General features: G+C 46.2%; 1 protein-coding gene and 1 long non-coding RNA gene across 2 annotated transcripts in view; one reads left to right on the top strand and one right to left on the bottom strand.

Moving 5' to 3' along the window:
* The window catches only part of LOC112224307 (glutamate dehydrogenase, mitochondrial), a 43,772-nt gene extending 22,852 nt beyond the window's left edge, over positions 1 to 20,920 (top strand). The window contains exons 6-13 of the mRNA XM_024387795.2: positions 1,741 to 1,920; positions 14,967 to 15,104; positions 15,263 to 15,400; positions 15,526 to 15,606; positions 15,790 to 15,913; positions 17,789 to 17,880; positions 17,988 to 18,050; positions 18,322 to 20,920. Coding sequence (XP_024243563.1) covers positions 1,741 to 1,920; positions 14,967 to 15,104; positions 15,263 to 15,400; positions 15,526 to 15,606; positions 15,790 to 15,913; positions 17,789 to 17,880; positions 17,988 to 18,050; positions 18,322 to 18,441 — 936 coding nt within the window. The 3' untranslated portion in view covers positions 18,442 to 20,920. The remainder of the gene's footprint in view (positions 1 to 1,740; positions 1,921 to 14,966; positions 15,105 to 15,262; positions 15,401 to 15,525; positions 15,607 to 15,789; positions 15,914 to 17,788; positions 17,881 to 17,987; positions 18,051 to 18,321) is intronic.
* On the bottom strand, positions 16,224 to 17,974 carry LOC112224308. The gene is made up of 2 exons (XR_002949449.2): positions 17,327 to 17,974; positions 16,224 to 17,184 (listed from the first exon to the last, which is right to left on the bottom strand). It is a non-coding gene; the product is annotated as an uncharacterized LOC112224308 (long non-coding RNA).
* Positions 20,921 to 21,171: the final 251 nt, after the last annotated feature.

Here is a 21,171-nt window from a genome sequence, read left to right as displayed (position 1 = left end):
CTTCATTGCGGTGGCGATTGTTTTGGCTTTCAGTCGGATCTGCACAGTTGAAACACCTCGGCCGTCTGCTCTCTGTGTGTTGACCCAGTCTTCAAGCTCATTTTCTAGTTCGGACCATCTGCTTTTCTTCCCTCTGAAAGCTTTTGTCGTCTTTTTGCACTGAGTCAGTTCCTCACGCTGCTGTTTCCAACGTCCTATCATCGACTCATTAAGGCCAAGCTCCCGTGCAGCAGCTCTATTCTCTTTTCCAACAGCCAGATCGATCGCCTTCAACTTGAAAGCTGCATCATATGCATTTCTCCGTGTCTTTGCCATGATGAGGGTGACAAAATTACTACCGTAATCAGAATGATGGGAAGTTTGAGTGCGCTCGATTTACGTCACATTATGTGACGGTGCTCAGTTTTTTGGCGGCATGAATCTTGTGAAAGCGGGAAAAATCCATAAATTAGGGTTAAACCGCAAGGTTGTATAAACCGCCATGTTCAAAGCGTGGGAAAAAAGTAGCGGCTTATAGTCCAGCAATTACGGTATATAAAAAAACATATATCACATTTACATAAATATATAAATAAACCCTTTACGCAGTACTTTGGCAGCGATTACAGCCTCAAGTTTTCTTGGGTATGACGCCACAAGCGTGGCACACCTGTATTTGGGGAGTTTCTCCCATTTTTCTCTGCAGATCCTCTCAAGCTCTTTCAGGTTGGATGTGAAGCGTTGCTGCACAGCTATTTTCAGGTCTCTCCAGAGATGTTCGATCGGGTTCAAGTCCGGGATCTGGCTGGGCCACTCAAGGACATTCAGGGACTTGTCCCTAAGACACTCTTGCTTTGTCTTGGCTGTGTGCTTAGGGTCGTTGTCCCGTTGGAAGGTGAACCTTTGCCCCTGTCAGGTTCTGAGCGCTCTGGATCAGGTTTTCATCAAGGAACTCTCTGTACTTTGCTCTGTTCAACTTTCCCTCAAACCTGACTAGTCTCCCAGCCCCTGTAAAACATCTTTCCAATTCATTTTTTATTTAATTAGGCATAAGAACAAATTCTTATTTACAATGAAGGCTAAACCGGACGTGCGCCGCCCTATGGGACTCCTACCCACGGCCGGTTGTGATACAGCCTGGATTGAACCAGGGTCTGTAGTGATGCCTCTATCACAGAGATGCAGTGGCTTAGACCGCTGCGCCACTCGGGAGCCCAAATCATGTCCAATCAATTGAACTTACCACAGGTGGAATTATGTTGTAGTATTTATCGCATGGCTAACCAATGAAAACAGGATTCACCTGAGCTCAATTTTGAGTCTCATAGCAAAGGGTCTAAATACTTATTTGAATGAGGTATTTAAAAAAAAAAAAGAAAATTTCAATGTCAAAATACCTGTTTTACAATAAGCCTGTAATGTAACATAATGTAGGGAAAAATCAATGGGTCTGAATACTTTCCGAAGGCACTGTACTTAAGCAACTGTGCTGCATATCTTGTCAGGTCAGTATGGGTACTATAGTTCTGTTGTTTTACCCCCAGAGCAGTGTGGGTACCGAAGTTCTGTAGTCTGGTCCATAGAGCAGTATGGGTATTGTGGTTCAGTAGTCGGGACCAAGGGTAGTATGGGTACTCTCATAATTATGCTAAGGTTCTATCTGACAGTTTGACAAACAGCCAACAGATGTAATCCAATTAAACATATGCTCTAATGTGTGTGTCTCTGTGTGTGCCTCTGGGAATGTCTATGCGTGTGCAGGACATCAACGCCCACGCATGTGTGACAGGGAAACCCATCAGCCAGGGCGGTATCCACGGTCGTATCTCAGCCACCGGTCGCGGAGTGTTTCACGGCATTGAGAACTTCATCAACGAGGCTTCCTACATGAGCATGCTGGGCCTGACCCCCGGCTTCCAGGACAAGACATTCATAATCCAGGTACACACACCGACACATACACACATACGTGCACGCATATGCACACTACACGCATATACTTTCTTTTGATGACAAACCCACCACTGGTGTGCATGGCCAAAGAGCTCTATTTTCATGTCATCTGACCATAGGACGGGTTCCGATCCAAGTGCCAATGCCGTTTAGCAAACTCCAGGCGTTTACATTTGCTGGATTACATGAAAATGGAGGTCTTTGGCCACGCACGCCAGTAGTGGGTTTGGTGTCTAAATAAGGATGCATATGCAGAAAACAACCCCATACCGACACTCTTAGAATTAGTGGTGGTGACTCGAGGAACCCTGGAGATCCTCAAGGAACCCCTGGAGTTCCTCATGGAACCATTGCTAGTCAGTGGTTCATATTTTCACCTTGGGTTTGTTCAGGGGATCTTGGAGGAACCTTGAATGGTTTGATGTAGCAATGGGTTCTAGAAGGGACCCTGGAGTGAAGGCATGGCCTAGTAGGGGCTTGGCTTTTTTTGGGCCACCCACTAGAGAAAATGTAATTCCAGGAATCTGTTCTGCTGTCTTGTCATCTAGATGTTAAGGTTGAACACTGACAGTTTAGTAGCTTCAATGAGCTAATAGAGGTGTATGAGCTCCTCAAATCCCAAATTTGGAATAGTTGCCACTTTATTACTATGTAATCAGCAATATTATTAATATTGTAGTAGAATATGTCATATGTATAAATATTCAAGTAATGTTTTAGGTAGCAGTGTACAAATTTAACATGATGAACAGGAATTACATTTACGCTAACAGGTGTCCAGAAATAGCTACCTGAAAGCCACACCTCCAATCTCATAGGCTGCCACCTCCTATATTATTAAAAAGGTTCAAAATGTAAGCCCTTCCATCCAAAAAAGATTCCAGTTTGAACCTTTGCGTAGGGATGCCTTGAAGACCATTTCAGAGGGGTTCCTTGAGGAACCTTTTTCAACTGGAAAGGTTCTGCCAGTGTGGCAACCCGAAAAGGTTCTTCCAGGCACCTTTACACTAAAATATAGTGGTGAATCTTTGATGTTATGAGGCTATTTTGCTTCCAAATTCCAACGGTCCGGGGGCCCTTTCAACGGAATCATTAACTTTTAGAAATGTCTTATCAGTAAACTAGTGAAATAATTAAATCGTGCTCCTGAATGTATTTGTGTGCTCTGAAGATCATCATATGTACTCCTTGTATAAAAATATCAGCGTTAGAGCCGTGAACTAATAATAATAAAAAATTGATTTTTTATTTATTTCACCTTTGTTTAACCAGGTAGGCCAGTTGAGAACAAGTTCTCATTTACAACTGCGACCTGGCCAAGATAAAGCAAAGCAGTGTGACAAAAAACAACACAGTTACACAACGTACAGTCAATAACACAATATAAAAATCTATATACAGTATGTGCCAATGAAGTAAGGAGGTAAGGCAATAAATATGCCAATAGTAGCGAAGTAATTACAATTTAGAAAATGAACACTGGAGTGATAGCTGATGATGTACAAGTAGAGATACTGGAGTGCAAAAAAAGTAAATAAAAACAATATGGGGATGAGGTAGGTAGTTGAATGGGCTATTTACAGATGGGCTGTGTACAGCTGCAGCGATCGGTAAGCTGCTCAGATAGCTGATTCTTAAAGTTAGTGAGGGAGATAAGTCTCCAACTTCAGCAATTTTTGCAATTTGTTCCAGTCATTGGCAGCAGAGAACTGGAAGGACAGGCAGCCAAAGGAGGTGTTGAATTTGGGGATGACCAGTGAGATATACCTGCTGGAGCACGTGCTACGGGTGGGTGTTGTTATGGTGAGGTGTGGGGGGAGATAAGGCGTGGGGGGAGATAAGGCGGAGCTTTACTTAGAAAAGACTTATAGATGACCTGGAGCCAGTTGGTCTGGTGACGAAAATGTAGCGAGGGCCAGCCGACGAGAGCATACAGGTCGCAGTGGTGGGTGGGATATTGGGCTTTGGTGACAAAACGGATGGCACTGTGATAGACTGCATCCAGTTTGCTGAGTAGAGTGTTGGAGGCTATTTTGTAAATGACATCGCCCGAAGTCGAGGATCAGAAGGATAGTCAGTTTTACGAGGGAATGTTTGGCAGCGTGAGTAAAGGAGGCTTTGTTGCGAAATAGGAAGCTGATTATAGATTTAATTTTGGATTAGAGATGCTTGATATGAGTCTGGAAGGAGAGTTTACAGTCTAGCCAGACACCTAGGTATTTGTAGTTGTCCACATATTCTAAGTCAGAACCGTCCAGTAGTGATGATAGTCGGGCGGGCAGGTGCATGCAGCGATCGGTTGAAGAGCATGCATTTCGTTTTACTAGCGTTTAAGAGCAGTTGGAGGCCACGGAAGGAGTGTTGTGTGGCATTGAAGCTCGTTTGGAGGTTTGTTATGTGTCCAAAGAAAGGCCAGATGTATACAAAATGGTGTTGTCTGTGTAAAGGTGGATCAAGGACTCACCCGCAGTAAGAGCGACATCATTGTTATATACATAGAAAAGAGTCGGCCCGAGAATTGAACCCTGTGGTAACCCCATAGAGACTGCCAGAGGTCCGAACAACAGGCCCTCCGATTTGACACACTGAACTCAGAGAAGTAGTTGGTGAACCAGGCGAGGCAGTCATTAGAGAAACCAAGGCTGTTGAGTCTGCCGATAAGTATACGGTGATTGACAGAGTCGAAAGCCTTGGCCAAGTCTATGAAGATGGCTGCACAGTACTGTCTTTTATCGATGGCGGTTATGATATCGTTTAGTACCTTGAGCGTGGCTGAGGTGCACCAGTGACCAGCTCGGAAACCGGATTGCACAGCGGAGAAGGTACGGTGGGATTGAAAATGGTCAGTGATCTGTTTGTTAACTTGGCTTTTGAAGACTTTAGAAAGGCAGGGCAGGATAGATATAGGTCTGTAACAGTTTGGGTCTAGAGTGTCACCCCCTTTGAAGAGGGGGATGACCGCGGCAGCTTTCCAATCTTTGGGAATCTCAGACGATACGAAAGAGAGGTTGAACAGACTAGTAATAGGGGTTGCAACAATGGCGGCAGATAATTTTAGAAAGAGAGGGTCCAGATTGTCTAGCCCAGCTGATTTGTACGGTCCAGGTTTTGCAGCTCTTTCAGAACATCTGCTACCTGGATTTGGGTGAAGAAGAAGCTGGGAAGGCTTGGGCAAGTAGCTGCAGGGGATGCGGAGCTGTTGTCCTGGGTTGGGGTAGCCAGGAGGAAAGCATGGCCAGCTGTAGAGAAAGGCTTATTGAAATTCTTGATTATCGTGGATTTATCAGTGGTGTTTCCTAGCCTCAGTGCAGTGGGCAGCTGGGAGGAGGTGCTCTTATTCTCCATGGACTTTACAGTGTCCCAGAACTTTTTGGAGTTAGAGCTATAGGATGCAAATTTCTGTTTGAAAAAGGTAGCCTTTGCCTTCCTAACTGACTGTGTGTATTGGTTCCTGGCTTCCCTGAAAAGTAAATGGCGAGGACTATTCGATGCTAATGCAATACGCCACAGGATGTAAACACAGGATGTAAACTGTAGCACTCAGCATTTTTTGGCAGGGCAGGCACTTTGCGGATTCTTGATGTTTAGTTGTAGAACTGTTTATCTGTTTTACTTTTTACTGTTTTACTTAAATTAATTATTTTAACATACATTCGTTAAAAGACTCTTGAATATACACTACCGTTCAAAAGTTTGGGGTAGGTTAGAAATGTCCTTGTTTTTGAAAGAAAAGCACATTTTCTCCCCATTTAAAATAACATCAAATTGATCAGAAATACAGTGTAGACATTGTTAATGTTGTAAATGACTATTGTAGCTGGAAACGGCAGATTTTTTATGGAATACCTACATAGGCATACAGAGGCCAATTATTAGCAACCATCACTCCTGTGTTCCAATGGCACGTTGTGTTAGCTAATCCAAGTTTATCATTGACATTTTAAAAAATTATCCTTTATTTAAAAGGCTAATTGATCGTCAGTATACCCTTTTGCAATTATGTTAGCACAGCTGAAAACGGTTGTGCTGATTAAAGATTTAACTGGCCTTCTTTAGACTAGTTGAGCATCTGGAGCATGGTTCGATTACAGACTCAAAATGACCAGAAACAAAGAACTTAATTCTGAAATTCATCAGTCTATTCTTGTTCTGAAAAATGAAGGCTATTCCATGCGAGTTATTGCCAAGAAACTGATGATCTCGTACAACGTTGTGTACTACTCCCTTCACAGAACAGCGCAAACTGGCCCTAACCAGAATAGAAGGAGGAGTTGGAGGCCCTGAGCAAGAGGACAGGTACATTAGTGTATAGTTTGAGAAACAGACGTCTCACATATCCTCAACTGGCAGCTTCATTAAATAGTACCCGCAAAACACCAGTCTCACCATCAACAGTGAAGAGGCGACTCCGGGATGCTAGCCATCTAGGCAGAGTTGCAAAGAAAAAGCCATATCTCAGACTGGCCAATAAAAAGAAAAGATTAAGATGGGATAAAGAACACAGACACTGGACAGAGGAAGATTGGAAAAAAGTGTTTTGGATAGACAAATCTAAGTTTGAGGTGTTCGGATCACAAAAAAGGACATTTGTGAGACGTAGAACAAATGAAAAGATGCTGGAGGGGTGCTTGATGCCATCTGTCAAGGATGGTGGAGGCAATGTGATGGTCTGGAGGTGCTTTGGTGGTGGTAAAGTGGGAGGTTTGTACAAGGTAAAAGGGATCTTGAAGAAGGAAGGCTATCACTCCATTTTGCAACGCCATGCCATACCCTGTGGATGGCCCCTAATTGGAGCCAATTTCCTCCTAAAACAAGACAATGACCCAAAGCACAGCTCCAAACTATGCAATTACTATTTAGGGAAGAAGCTGTCAGCTGGTATTCTGTCTAAAATTGAGTGGCCAGCACAGTCACCGGATCTCAACCCTATTGAGCAGTTCTGGGAGCTGCTTGACCGTATGGTACGTAATAAGTGCCCATCAAGCCAATCAAATTTGTGCGAGGTGCTTCAGGAAGCATGTGGTGGAATCTCTTCAGATTACGTCAACAAATGAACTAGAATGCCAAAGGTCTGCAAGGCTGTAATTGCTGCAAATGGAGGACTCTTCGATGAAAGCAAAGTTTGAAGGACACAATTATTATTTCAATAAAAAAATCATTATTTATAACCTTGTCAACGTCTTGACTATATTCACAATTTATTTTGCAACTCATTTCATGTATGTTTTCATGGAAAACAAGGACATTTTTAAGTGTCCCCAAGCTTTTGAACGGTAATAAAATAAAATAAAATGTATTTGTCACATACACATGGTTAGCAGATGTTAATGCGAGTGTAGCGAAATGCTTGTGCTTCTAGTTCCGACAATGCAGTAATAACCAACGAGTAATCTAACCTAACAATTCCAAAACTACTACCTTATACACACAAGTCGAAAGGGATATAGAATATGCACATAAAGATATATGAATGAGTGATGGTACAGAACGGCATAGGAGATGTTGTTACCTACCCTCACCACCTGGGGGCGGCCCGTCAGGAAGTCCAGTACCCATTTGCACAGGGCAACGGCAAGATGCAGTAGATGGTATCAAGTACAGTATATACATATGAGATGAGTAATGTAGGGTATGTAAACAAAGTGGCATAGTTTAAAGTGGCTAGTGATACATGTGTTACATAAAGATGCAGTAGATGATATAGAGTACAGTATATACATATACATATGAGATGAGTAATGTAGCATATGTAAACATTATATTAAGTAGCATTGTTTAAAGTGGCTTGTGATATATTTTACATCAATTTCCATCAATTCCCATAATTAAAGTGGCTGGAGTTGAGTCAGTGTGTTGGCAGCTGCCACTCAATGTTAGTGGTGGCTGTTTAACAGTCTGATGGCCTTGAGATAGAAGCTGTTTTTCAGTCTCTCGGTCCCTGCTTTGATGCACCTGTACTGACCTTACCTTCTGGATGATAGCGGGGTGAACAGGCAGTGGCTCGGGTGGTTGTTTTCCTTGATGATCTTTATGGCCTTCCTGTGACATCGGGTGGTGTAGGTGTCCTGGAGGGCAGGTAGTTTGCCCCCGGTGATGCGTTGTGCAGACCTCACTACCCTCTGGAGAGCCTTACAGTTGTGGGCGGAGCAGTTGCCGTACCAGGCGGTGATACAACCCGACAGGATGCTCTCGATTGTGCATCTGTAGAAGTTTGTGAGTGCTTTTGGTGACATGCCGAATTTCTTCAGCCTCCTGAGGTTCAAGAGGCGCTGCTGCGCCTTCTTCACAACTCTGTCTGTGTGGGTGGACCAATTCAGTTTGTCCGTGATGTGTACGCCGAGGAACTTAACTTACTACCCTCTCCACTACTGTCCCGTCGATGTGGATAGTGGGGTGCTCCCTCTGCTGTTTCCTGAAGTCCACAATCATCTCCTTTGTTTTGTTGACGTTGAGTGTGAGGTTATTTTCCTGACACCACACTCCGAGGGCCCTCACCTCCTCCCTGTAGGCCGTCTCGTCGTTGTTGGTAATCAAGCCTACCACTGTAGCGTCGTCCGCAAACTTGATGATTGAGTTGGAGGCGTGCATGGCCACGCAGTCATGGGTGAACAGGGAGTACAGGAGAGGGCTCAGAACGCACCCTTGTGGGGCCCCAGTGTTGAGGATCAGCGGGGTGGAGATGTTGTTACCTACCCTCACCACCTGGGGGCGGCCCGTCAGGAAGTCCAGTACCCAGTTGCACAGGGCGGGGTCGAGACCCAGGGTCTCGAGCTTGATGACGAGCTTGGAGGGTACTATGGTGTTGAATGCCAAGCTGTAGTCGAACAGCATTCTCACATAGGTATTCCTCTTGTCCAGATGGGTTAGGGCAGTGTGGTTGAGATTGCATCGTCTGTGGACCTATTTGGGCGGTAAGCAAATTGGAGTGGGTCTAGGGTGTCAGGTAGGGTGGAGGTGATATGGTCCTTGACTAGTCTCGGGCACATCGCCACCACCCCCTAGCATACTACTCGCCATTGTCCAATCTCTTGACAACAAGGTTGAAGAAATCCGAGCAAGGGTAGCATTCCAGAGGGACATCAGAGACTGTAACGTTCTTTGCTTCACGGAAACATGGCTCACTCGAGACGCTAACGGAATCGGTGCAGCCAGCTGGTTTCTTCACGCATCGCGCAGACCGAAACAAACATCTTTCTGGTAAGAAGAGGGGCGGGGGCGTATGCCTTGGAAAATTCCAGAAAATTATGTCATGGCTTTAGACGCTTCTGATGAGCTAATTGACATCATTTGAGTCAATTGGAGGTGTACCTGTGGATGTATTTCAAGGCCTACCTTCAAACTCAGTGCCTCTTTGCTTGACATCATGGGCAAATCAAAAGAAATCAGCCAAGACCTCAAAAAAGAAATTGTAGACCTCCACAAGTCTGGTTCATCCTTGGGAGGAATTTCCAAACGCCTGAAGGTACCACGTTCATCTGTACAAACAATAGGACGCAAGTATAAACACCATGGGACCACGCAGCCGTGATAGCGCTCAGGAAGGAGACGCGTTCTGTCTGCTAGAGATGAACGTACTTGTCACGTTCGTCGAAAGGATTGGACCAAAGCGCAGCGTGATGAGCGTACATTTCTCTTTATTTTAAATGAATGTCGCCAGCAAAACAGGGAAATGACCGTGAAGCTTAACTTGGGCAATAGTGCCACTAACAAAGATAACTACCCACAAATGCGAAAGGAAAAAAGGCTGCCTAAGTATAATTCCCAATCAGAGACAATGATTGACAGCTGCCTCTGATTGAGAACCACACCCGGCCAAACACAAAGAAATTGACATAAAGAAACTAGAATGCCCACCCTAGTCACATGCTGGCCGAACCGAAATAGAGAATAAAAGCCTCTCTATGTCCAGGGCGTGACAGTGCCCCCCATCCCCCCCGGCCGCAAAACCGTCTCTAAAGGGGAGGGTCCGAGTGGACATCCCTTACGGCGGCGGCTCTGGTGCGGGATGTAGACCCCCCTCTGGCTCCCCCCACTTTGGTGGCGCCTCTGGTGCGGGGACCCTTGCCACCGACCCCGGACTGTGGACCCTCTCTGCCGGCCCCGGACTGGGGACCCTCGCTGCGGGCCCCGGACTGGGGACCCTCGTTGCGGGCCCAAGACTGGGGACCGTCGCTGGAGGCCCCGGACTGGGGACCCTCGCTGGAGGCCCCGGACTGGAGGCCCTCTCTGCCGGCCCCGGACTGGAGGCCCTCTCTGCCGGCCCCGGACTGGAGGCCCTCTCTGCCGGCCCCGGACTGGAGGCCCTCTCTGCCGGCCCCGGACTGGAGGCCCTCTCTGCCGGCCCCGGACTGGGGGCCCTCTCTGCCGGCCCCGGACTGGGGACCCTCTCTGCCGGCCCCGGACTGGGGACCCTCTCTGCCGGCCCCGGACTGGGGACCCTCGTTGCGGGCCCAGGACTGGGGACCGTCGCTGGAGGCCCCGGACTGGGGACCCTCGCTGGAGGCCCCGGACTGGAGGCCCTCTCTGCCGGCCCCGGACTGGAGGCCCTCTCTGCCGGCCCCGGACTGGAGGCCCTCTCTGCCGGCCCCGGACTGGAGGCCCTCTCTGCCGGCCCCGGACTGGGGGCCCTCTCTGCCGGCCCCGGACTGGGGACCCTCTCTGCCGGCCCCGGACTGGGGACCCTCGCTGCCGGCCCCGGACTGGGGACCGTCGTTGGAGGCCCCGGACTGGCCTGTTGAGCAGGCACAGGACTCACCAGGCTGAGGAGACCTACTGGAGGCCTGGTCCTTGGAGGAGGCACAGGATGAACCAGGCTGTGGGGGAGCACTGGATATCTGGTGCTTTTCCCTGGCACCACTCTTCTAGGCTGAATGCCCACTTTAGCCCGGCACCTACAAAGCGCAGGCACAGGTCAAACCGGGCTGTGGGGAGCACTGAAGATCTGGTGCTTAACACTTGCACCTCTCCTCTTGGCTAAATGCCCACTTTAGCCCGGCATGGGCGGAGCGCAGGTGTAGGACGCACTGAGCAGTCACAGCACACCGGAGACACAGTGTGCAGAGCCGGTGCAGGATACCCTGGGCCAAAATGGCGCACCAGAGACCAATAGCGCTGAGCTGGCACAATCCGGCCTGGCTGGATGCCCATTCTAGCGTGGCACTTGCGGAGAGCTGGCTCCGAGCGCACCGGGCTGTGCGTGCGCACCGGAGACACTGCGCACTTTACCGCATAACACGGTGCCTGCCCGGTCACTCGCTCTCCGCGGTAAGCACGGGGAGTTGGCTCAGGCCTATAACCTGACTCCGCCAATCTCCCCTTGTGCCCCCCCCCCAACATTTTTTGGGGCTGCCTCTCATGCCTGCTTCGATGACATGCCTCCTCATACCGTCGTCGCTCCTCCTTCGCTGCCTTTAATTCCTCCTTTGGACTGCGATATTCCCCAGCCTGCCTCCCAGGGTCCTTTACCATCCAGGATTTCCTCCCAAGTCCATGAGTCCCTTTCTCCACGCTGCTTGGTCCCTTTGTGGTGGGTAGTTCTGTCACGTTCGTTGAAAGGAATGGACCAAAGCGCAGCGTGATGAGCGTACATTTGTCTTTATTTTAAATGAATGTCGCCAACAAAACAGGGAAACGACCGTGAAGCTTAACTTGGGCAATAGTGCCACGAACAAAGATAACTACCCACAAATGCAAAAAGGAAAAAAGGCTGCCTAAGTATAATTCCCAATCAGAGACAATGATAGACAGCTGCCTCTGATTGAGAACCACACCCGGCCAAACACAAAGAAATAGAAAACATAGAAATAAAGAAACTAGAATGCCCACCCTAGTCACACCCTGGCCTAACCAAAATAGAGAATAAAAGCCTCTCTATGGCCAGGGCGTGACAGTACTTTGGTGCGAAAAGTGCAGATCAATCACAGAACAACAGCAAAGGACCTTGTGAAGATGCTGGAGGAAACATGGACAAAAGTATCTATATCCACAGTAAAACGAGTCCTTTATCGACATAACCTGAAAGGTCGCTCAGCAAGGAAGAAGCCACTGCTCCAAAACTGCCATTAAAAGCCAGACTACGGTTTGCAACTGCACATGGGGACAAAGATTGCACTTTTTGGAGGAATGTCCTCTGGTCTGGTGAAACAAAAATAGAACTGTTTGGCCATAATGACCATCGTTATGTTTGGAGGAAAAAGGGGGAGGCTTGCAAGCCGAAGAACACTATCCCAACTGTGAAGCACGGGGATGGCTTTGCTCCAGGAGAGACTGGTGCACTTCACAAAATAGATGGCATCATGAGGGAGTTAAAGTATGTGGATATATTGAAGCAACATCTCAAGACATCATTCAGGAAGTTAAAGCTTGGTCACAAATGGGACTTCCAAGGTTAACATTTTAAAGGCAATGCTACCAAATACTAATTGAGTGTATGTAAACGTCTGACCCACTGGGAATGTGAGGAAAGAAATACAAGCTGAAAGAAATCATTCTCTCTATTATTATTCTGACATTTCGCATTCTTAAAATAAAGTGGTGATCCTAACTGAACTAAGACAGAATTTTTACTAGGATTAAATGTCAGGAATTGTGAAAAACTGAGTTTAAATGTATTTCGCTAAGGTGTATGTAATCTTCCGACTTCAACTGTAGGTATTCCTCTTGTCCAGATGTGATAGGGCAGTGTGATGGCGATTGCATCGTCTGTGTACCTGTTGGGGCGGTTTGCAAACTGAAGTGGGTCTAGGGTGGCAGGTACGGTGGAGGTGATATGATCCTTGACTAGTCTCATAGCACTTCATGATGACAGAAATGAGTGCTACGGGGATTTAGGCATTTAGTTCAGTTATCTTTGCCTTCTTGGGGACAGGAACAATTGAGGCCATCTTGAAGCATGTGGGGACAGCAGATTGGGATAGGGAGAATATTGAATATGTCCGTAAACACAGCAGGCAGCTGGTCAGCGCATGCTCTGAGGACGCGGCTAGGGATGTCGTCTGGGCCAGCAGCCTTGCGAGGGTTAACACATTTAAATGTCTTACTCACGTCGGCCACGGAGAAGGAGAGGGGGGGGCGCAGTCCTTGTTAGCGGGCCGCGAAGAGGGTGTTTAGTTTATCTGGAAGTGTCCGTGACATAAGTGGTTTTCTTTTTGTTGTCCGTCATTTCCTGTAGACCCTGCCACAAACGTCTTGTGTCTGAGCCGTTGAATTGTGACTCCACTTCGTCCCTATACCGACATTTCACTTGTTTGATTGCCTTGCGGAGGGAATAACTACACTGTTTATAATCAGCCATATTCCAATACCTCTTTCCATGGTTAAATGCGGTGGTTCACGCTTTCAGTTTTGTGCATATGCCGCCATCCATCCATGGTTTCTGGTTAGGGTAGGTTTTAATAGTCACAATGGGTACAACATCTCCAATGCACTTCCTTATAAACTCACTCACCGTGTCAGCGTATAGATCAATGTTATTCTCTGAGGCTGCCTGGAACATATCCCAGGCCGCGTGATCAAAACAATCTTGAAGCGTGGATTATGATTGGTCAGACCAGCGTTGAATGGTTCTCGTCACGGGTACATTCTGTTTGAGTTTCTGCCTATAAGACGGAAGGAGCAAGATGGAGGCATGGTCGGATTTGCCGAAGGGAGGGCAAGGGAGGGCCGTGTATGCATCGCAGATGTTAGAGTATCAGTGATCGAGTGTATTGCCCGCACGAGTGCTGCAATCAATATGCTGATAGAATTTAGGTAGCCTTGTTCTCAAATTAGCTTCGTTAAAATCCCCAGCTACAATAAATGCAGCCTCAGGATATATGGTTTCCAGTTTACATAGAGTCCAGTGAAGTTCCTTAAGAATTCTGGCATTTGATTTGAAGGAATTCTAGGTCGGGTGTGCAGAAGGACTTGAGTTCCGGTATGTTGTTATGATTACACCATGAGTGGTTAATCATGAAGCATACACCCCCGCCCTTCTTCTTCCCAGAGAGGTGTTTATATCTTTCGGAGCGACACATGAAGAAGCCCGGACCTGACTATACACACACACACACAGACGCACACACACACACACACTTGCAGGCCCCATGGCCTTGTCCTCTTTCCTGGAAGCCTGTCTATAATTATCACCCTTTCCCTGTAATGAGCTGCGGAGAGTGTACGACAAGGTATGTGTTTGTGTGTAGGTCATTCAGTGTAAGGGTGAATGTACTACCGATTAAGTTAGGATGAAAGTTAATGGCAACAGCAGTAGAGATCTGTTGATATACTCGCATCTCGCCTTGGTGCCTGATGTACAGACTGACTGACTAAACAGAGAGAGGTTGGAGGTGAGGAATGTCTGTTTGTGTGTAGTGGTTGCAGGGAGAGGGGTGAGGTGGAGAGAGAGCTCACCCTGTGCCCTGCCTATCTTGTGTGTGTGTGTGTGTGTGTGTGTGTGTGTGTGTGTGTGTGTGTGTGTGTGTGTGTGTGTGTGTGTGTGATTAGATTTTCTTGGAGATTTAGTGAGTACGCAGATCTGTAATGTCGTCATGTATCGAGCAGATGACAGAGAGAGTTGAGGAAAGGAGTGGTCAGATTTATACTGCAACAAAGGAGAGGATAACTGAGAGAAACGGAAGTGAGGATAATGGAGGGATAGACGGAGGAAAGGAGCTGATCTCTGAGTATTTATAGACGTCGGCCACTGCTGCTGTGGACACGTACGCCTCTCAACTACAGTATCTATTGTGCAGGGCTTATAGCAGCGTTATATACTTGTCATAGTTAAAGCCACATTTACCAGTTGTACCAGGTTTGGATAATATTTGATATTACCTGGTTTCAGTCCTCTCGCTCTGCTTATTTGCTGTTTCAGTTCATTAGCTAGTAATCTGTGGCTGTGGCTTCTGCAGTGACAGAGGGGGGCCACATGGGGGCACTAGTGTCATGCGTATGTAGTGGAGCTGAGATCAGGCCTGGTCAGGTGTTTCTGCGCAGGTGGTGGTAGTGATGACGACATAATGATAATGATTTCTCTCCCTTTCTGTCATCATTAGGGCTTTGGTAATGTGGGTCTCCACTCCATGCGGTACCTCCACAGGTATGGTGCTAAGTGTGTGGGCATCGCTGAGTATGACGGCAGCATCTACAACCCAGAGGGCATTGACCCCAAGCAGCTGGAGGACTACAAACTGGTAAAAATACTCTCTTACTCTCCTGCATTCTCTCTCTCTCTTCTTCTTTCTGTTTACCCCCCTTCCTCTCTCTTCCTCTCTCTCTTGCTCTGAATATGAGCTGGCCAAAGGCTTCCTCTCTCTCATACTTACCTGTGTCTTTGCATGTCTGTGCGCAGCAACATGGTACGATCGTAGGTTTCCCCGGGGCTCAGCCATACGAGGGCAGCCTACTGGAAGCGCAGTGTCACATCCTGATCCCTGCCGCCAGCGAGAAGCAGCTCACACGCAACAACGCCCACAGAATCAAGGCCAAGGTACTACATTACAGACAACACCCCTATCTAAACTACACTATGCACAGTACCCTATATTTTCCTCTCAAGTTTAAACTACACTACCCACAGTCCTCTGATCTAGCCAGTGTTGTTGTTTGTTCTAGATCATTGCTGAGGGAGCCAACGGCCCAACCACACCCGACGCTGACAAGATCTTCCTAGAGAACAAAGTCATGGTCATCCCTGTAAGAACACACACACACACACACGAATAAAACACACATTTGCATGTTAAGGCCGTCATGCACACATTCACAGTGTCTGCAGTTCTCTCATTAACCAATCAAGAAGCTGAAGACTCACTCAACAATCCCAGACAGAGACATTTATCTGTTTACCCTCCTGTGTGTGTTTCTCCCTCCAACCAGGACATGTACCTGAACGCCGGTGGTGTGACAGTGTCCTACTTTGAGTGGCTCAAGAACCTGAACCATGTCAGCTATGGACGTCTCACCTTCAAATACGAGAGAGACTCCAACTACCATCTCCTCAGTAAGTCCTGACCTCTTACCTCTGACCCACACAGCCACCTTCTCACCTTCCAATACAAGAGAGATTCCCACTACCACCTATATATATTTTTTTATTTTATTTATTTAACTAGGCAAGTCAGTTAAAAACAAATTCTTATTTACAATGACGGTCTACGAACAGTGGGTTAACTGCTTTGTTCATGGGCAGAATGACAGATTTTTACCTTGTTTACCGGGAATTTGATCTAGCAACCTTTCGGTTACCTGCCCAACACTCTAACCACTAGGCTACCTGCCACCCCAATATATAGTACATCCTGACTCCTGACACTTGTTAAATCAAACTTTATTAGAATTGCGTTTCAAAAATCTTGATACATTTTAGAGCACACATTTTGAAACAATATGAAACACATATTGCTGGGGAAATTCACAGGGACCACCACCTTTTCGCTTTAAGCACCTTTATCATTGGGAAAGTGATAAACTATAACCAAAGCAAGATAATGATGATGGTGAGCACTTATGAATGCATTTTTCATACAAGCTCAATAAAAAACACAAACATTAAAAGGTAAAAGATACAACAGATAAGAAATACATGAAATACGGTGAGATGAACAGCAGGCTATAGCATAACTGTTCATCAAATTATACATCCCATAAAATAATGTTTCTCTTCTGATCTGCCCTGGAATGTTCAGTGCTTCCCTTTTCCTCCTTCCACCTCTTCCTTAATTTCCCCCTTTATGTCTTCCTGTTTTATGTCTTCCTCTTTTATGTCCTCGCTCTCTCTTTTCCTCTGCTCTCCACTTTCCTCAAGGCCTAGCTCTGCCATTTTCTTCAAGACATCCTCTGTCGTCCCGACGCTCTTTCTCACTCTCTCTCTCAAGGCTGGGAAATCATTTGGGAATATCTTTAACGTCTCACTATTATCCTGCACCATGATTGTCCCAGTATCATACACATTTATAGTGCCTGCCTTCGTTTTCAGTTGTTTGCCATCTTGAATTTTTCTCCACTGTTTTCCCTCAGGATAGTGTTTCAGTATTTCCTCTTCCCATGTAGAACCGTTTGTTGTGTAGAAAATGAGGTCGCATGGAGCCTGTTTTTTTTCATCACGATATAAAGTCTCTGGATTTTCATGCAAAATGTCTCTTTTTTAATTTTTTTTTTATCTGTCATCCCCTCAGGGTAGGGGATGAGGGGGGGCAATATGTTCAGTTGTTTTACCTCTGCCATTTCTAGATGTGGCAACTAGATTTCCTTTGACTCTTTGTTTACTTCCACCTGTAATAAAGATGTTAATGTATTTATTATCTAGGTCACTCATTAACAACATATTCTCTTTCACAAAAAAGCCAGGTTAAATATTAGGAGCAGGGCCCTGTATTTCCTTGACTAATATTGGAAGTCTTTAATCTGTACTCACTCTGGAGCTGTGTGTCCGCTTTCTGATCTCGTCTCTCGGTCTGTAGAAGATCTGTGTTCGTTCAGTTCTGAAGCCTTTTCCTCTTCCTTTAACAACCTCGGTGTAGCAGGAGATACAGTACTGTGTCTTCTCTAGGAAATGGTCTCTGTGTTTTCAGAGTTGTAAGGACAACTGAAAAGATGACCGCGAAACAAGTGTAACCGGCGATCTTTCCGTTGGTCACTCCCGTATATAACAGAGGTTAAGGTGACGTGCCAGTTAGAATGACAGATACGCCTTGCTGACGTTGAGGTCTCAACTGAATGAAAACGATATCTGAAATGTGTGAGTGAACCCAGATGAAACTTCAGGGATGAATGTTGATCGATTGGATATACTTGAAAATACGATGGTTGCCAATGATCAGGTTACATTGCTGTCTAACTATTTCTCTCTATCCCTCGCTCTCTCTCTCTCTGTCAGTGTCCGTTCAGGAGAGTTTGGAGAGGAAGTTTGGAAAGCAGGGAGGACCAATCCCCATTGTCCCCACCGCTGACTTCCAGGCCAGAGTCGCTGTGAGCACACACACACACACACACACACTCACAACCTATGTGGAATGGAAATTATGTAATGTGTTGGCAGTTTGATAACACATATTTCCTTCCTCTCTCCACTCCAGGGTGCTTCTGAGAAGGACATTGTTCACTCTGGCCTGGCCTACACCATGGAGAGATCTGCCAGGGTAAGAGTGTGAGCATGCTTACATGTATGCGTGTGTGTGTGTGTCTGCGTGTGTTGGTGAGGTTAGTGCCGATGAGTCAGATCCTAGAATTTAATCATATGTTCTCTATGAGACAGACTGTGATAATGACAATGCCCCCGCCCTGGCCCGGGGCACCTCTCAATCACACCACCATGTGTCTGTGTATGTTTGTGTCAGTGTGTGTGACTGGTTTTGCCAGTGTAACTGGTATCTATCTAACTAGTGTTTGTGTGTTTTTGTCCCCCTGCAGCAAATCATGCGTACGGCCAGTAAGTACAACCTGGGTCTGGACCTGCGGACGGCTGCGTACGTCAACGCCATTGAGAAGGTGTTCAAGGTCTACAACGAGGCCGGCATCACCGTCACATAATCACCCTATCAAAGTCAGACCCCACCCATACTGCCCTGCTATTGGTTCCACCGCTTCCCCATCGCCCAATCAGCCTTTAGAACATTTGAACATTTACATTAGAGATCCCCGCCTCCCCTTCGTACACACACACACAGACACACATGCATACACACACACTGAAACATACTGTGTTCTGTGTCCCATGACCTCGCCGTATCTCATCATCATGACGGTAACTGAGTATTTCTGTATCGTTTTGTTTCAGTATTGTCGTTCAGTTATTTGTGTATTGTGAAAGGAGCAGGTTGTAGCAGGAAGCAAGCTGTGCTGAGAGAGATTCAAGACCCCCCCCCCCGTTACTATCTGAGTTCAATGTCTGTCTTTTTGTCTTGTTTGACCCTGGTGTTGCCATGGTTTCAGACCACAGCACTGGAGATGCCCTAGCTCTGACGGAGCTCTGACCTGAAGAGATGCACATACACCCCTATACTGTACTTTAGAAAAGGAAATCGATTTAATGTTAACTTTAGACTTATACTTTTTTATTTTTAAGGGAAATAGTTTAAAACTTTATAACAGGGAAAGATGACATCATATGTTTTCCTCCCAGAGGTTAGAGGTCAGGGCCCGTATCCACAAAGCATCTCAGAAAAGGTCCTAGGAATCCTGTTATAACCTGTTTTAAGACACACAAAAAATCAGAATAAGTTTAAGACACTGCTCAGATGGGCCTCCTGAGTGGCGCAGAGGTCTAAGGCACAGCTTGAGGCGTCACTACAGAGCTGGGTTCGATCCCAGGCTGTGTCACAACCGGCCATGACCGGGAGTCCCATAGGGCGGCGCACAATTGGACCAGCGTCATCCGGGTTAGGGGAGGGCTTGGCCGGGGGGGCTTTGATTGGCACATCGCGCTCTAGCGACTCCTTGTTGCGGGCTGGGTGCTTGCAGGCTGTCATCAGTTGAACAGTGTTTCTGCCGACACAGTGGTGCAGCTGGCTTCTGGGTTAAGCGGGTGGGTGTTAAGAGTGCTGTTTGGCAGGTTTATGTTTCGGCCTTCATGTTTCGGACTCAACCTTCACCTCTCCTGAGTCCATTGGGGAGTTTCAGCGAGGAGACAAGATCGAAATTGGGGAGAAAAAGGGGGTACAATACAAACTAACAAAAAGGCACTGCTCAGACAAACTGAGCCAGGAGTAAAATCAACTCCGAAAACTTTTATCACGACGGTTTGAGGTTCTGCAAAGGAAAGATATAGTGATGGCGCTCATTGCCATTGTTGTAAATGATGGGGGAATAACCAATCACAATGAGGCATTGGCAGCTGTGAACTCTATAGAGCACACACATACATCAAATGTTGTAATGGTAAAACGTTTGATATCATTTTCATCCTGACACGGATCACTTTGCTTATTTTTTAATTATTGCCCAATATGTTGGCATGCATAAAATAAATTTTATGGTTGTCAAAAGCTTTATTTTGTCAATATTACCGTTATAGCAACACACACATTGTCACTCCTGTTTAACAACTCTAAATCGCTTTGGCACATTAGGCATCAAGTCACTTTCCCATAGTGTTTGAAAGGTCTGTCATTTTCATTGAACACAATCAAAGGTTGCATAAGCACTAGATGCCTACAGTTGCACAATTTATAGGGTTGCCCAATTTAGACATATTTTTTAACTATGTGAGGGTGCGTTCCAAATGGATAACTTGAAATAACTTGATGTAGGTCATTAAATAATCAAAAGGAAAATGTGTTTATTCATTAGCGTAGTGGTTATAAATATTTAGGCATATCATGTGAAATCATTGTCAAAAGGGCAAGAGATACTGTTGATTGTAGGTCTAGATTATTTAGGAATTGATGAAATATCAAAACGTTCTTTTAAAAACTCAAAAGCTATTGCAAATGACACAGGAACCACTGACTGGCTGCATTTGTCTGTTATCAAGACACCTGCTGGTAACTCTTAACTGGTTAGGACAGCTCATGAGGTGTCCTAATTATCTGTCAACTAGGTGTGACTCTTATGACGAAAGAGGCTTCATGCATAGCTTTTATTTTCACACATAATAGTAGGAGTGAAATATCTCTATTCTCAGCACTTATGACCAATTTTCAACTCTGAGACGCTTTGTTGATACGGGCTCAGGGTTAGAGGTCAGGGGTTATAGTTAGCGTTCTGTGCTGAGGAACACTGGGTTCTACTGTGTTTGGTTGTTAGTAAAGTTCTACACCCTTCTCCACTACATCAGTCCCCCCACGAGCCCCCCAACCTTCCCTGCCTACTGCTCCTGTCTTGTCCAATCTGACCCTCCTCCAAACCCCCCACCCCACCCTGAGCGAGAGAGTAGAGATACTCGATGGAACAAACATTCTCCTTTTACTTCTCCAATAACCCGTTCATGCCCGCAAATGGAAATTGCTTTGGGAAATGTGTATTTCCTTTTTTGTTGTTGAAAACCAATAAAATGATGACAAAAACACAAGTGTGGCTTGACTGTGATGTATACGCGCAGTATGTGAGGTACAGACAGACAGAGACTAGTGCTGAAAGATAGGTGTTTTATTCATGTTTATTCATGTCCTATTAACTTTATACAGATCTCAGTTACAGTACAGTCTATGGGGTTGGTTGAGGGGAAGGAAGGTTTGTGGTTGAGGTATCCAGAGAACTCTTCAGGGGTGAGTGGAGAGATGGTAGAGTCCATGTAGGGATGGCGTGGGGAGTGGGGACATG

This window comes from Oncorhynchus tshawytscha, linkage group LG25, assembly GCF_018296145.1.
Source record: "Oncorhynchus tshawytscha isolate Ot180627B linkage group LG25, Otsh_v2.0, whole genome shotgun sequence".
NCBI classification, from domain to species: Eukaryota; Metazoa; Chordata; class Actinopteri; order Salmoniformes; family Salmonidae; genus Oncorhynchus; species Oncorhynchus tshawytscha.
This window is presented reverse-complemented; position numbering and strand designations above follow the sequence as displayed.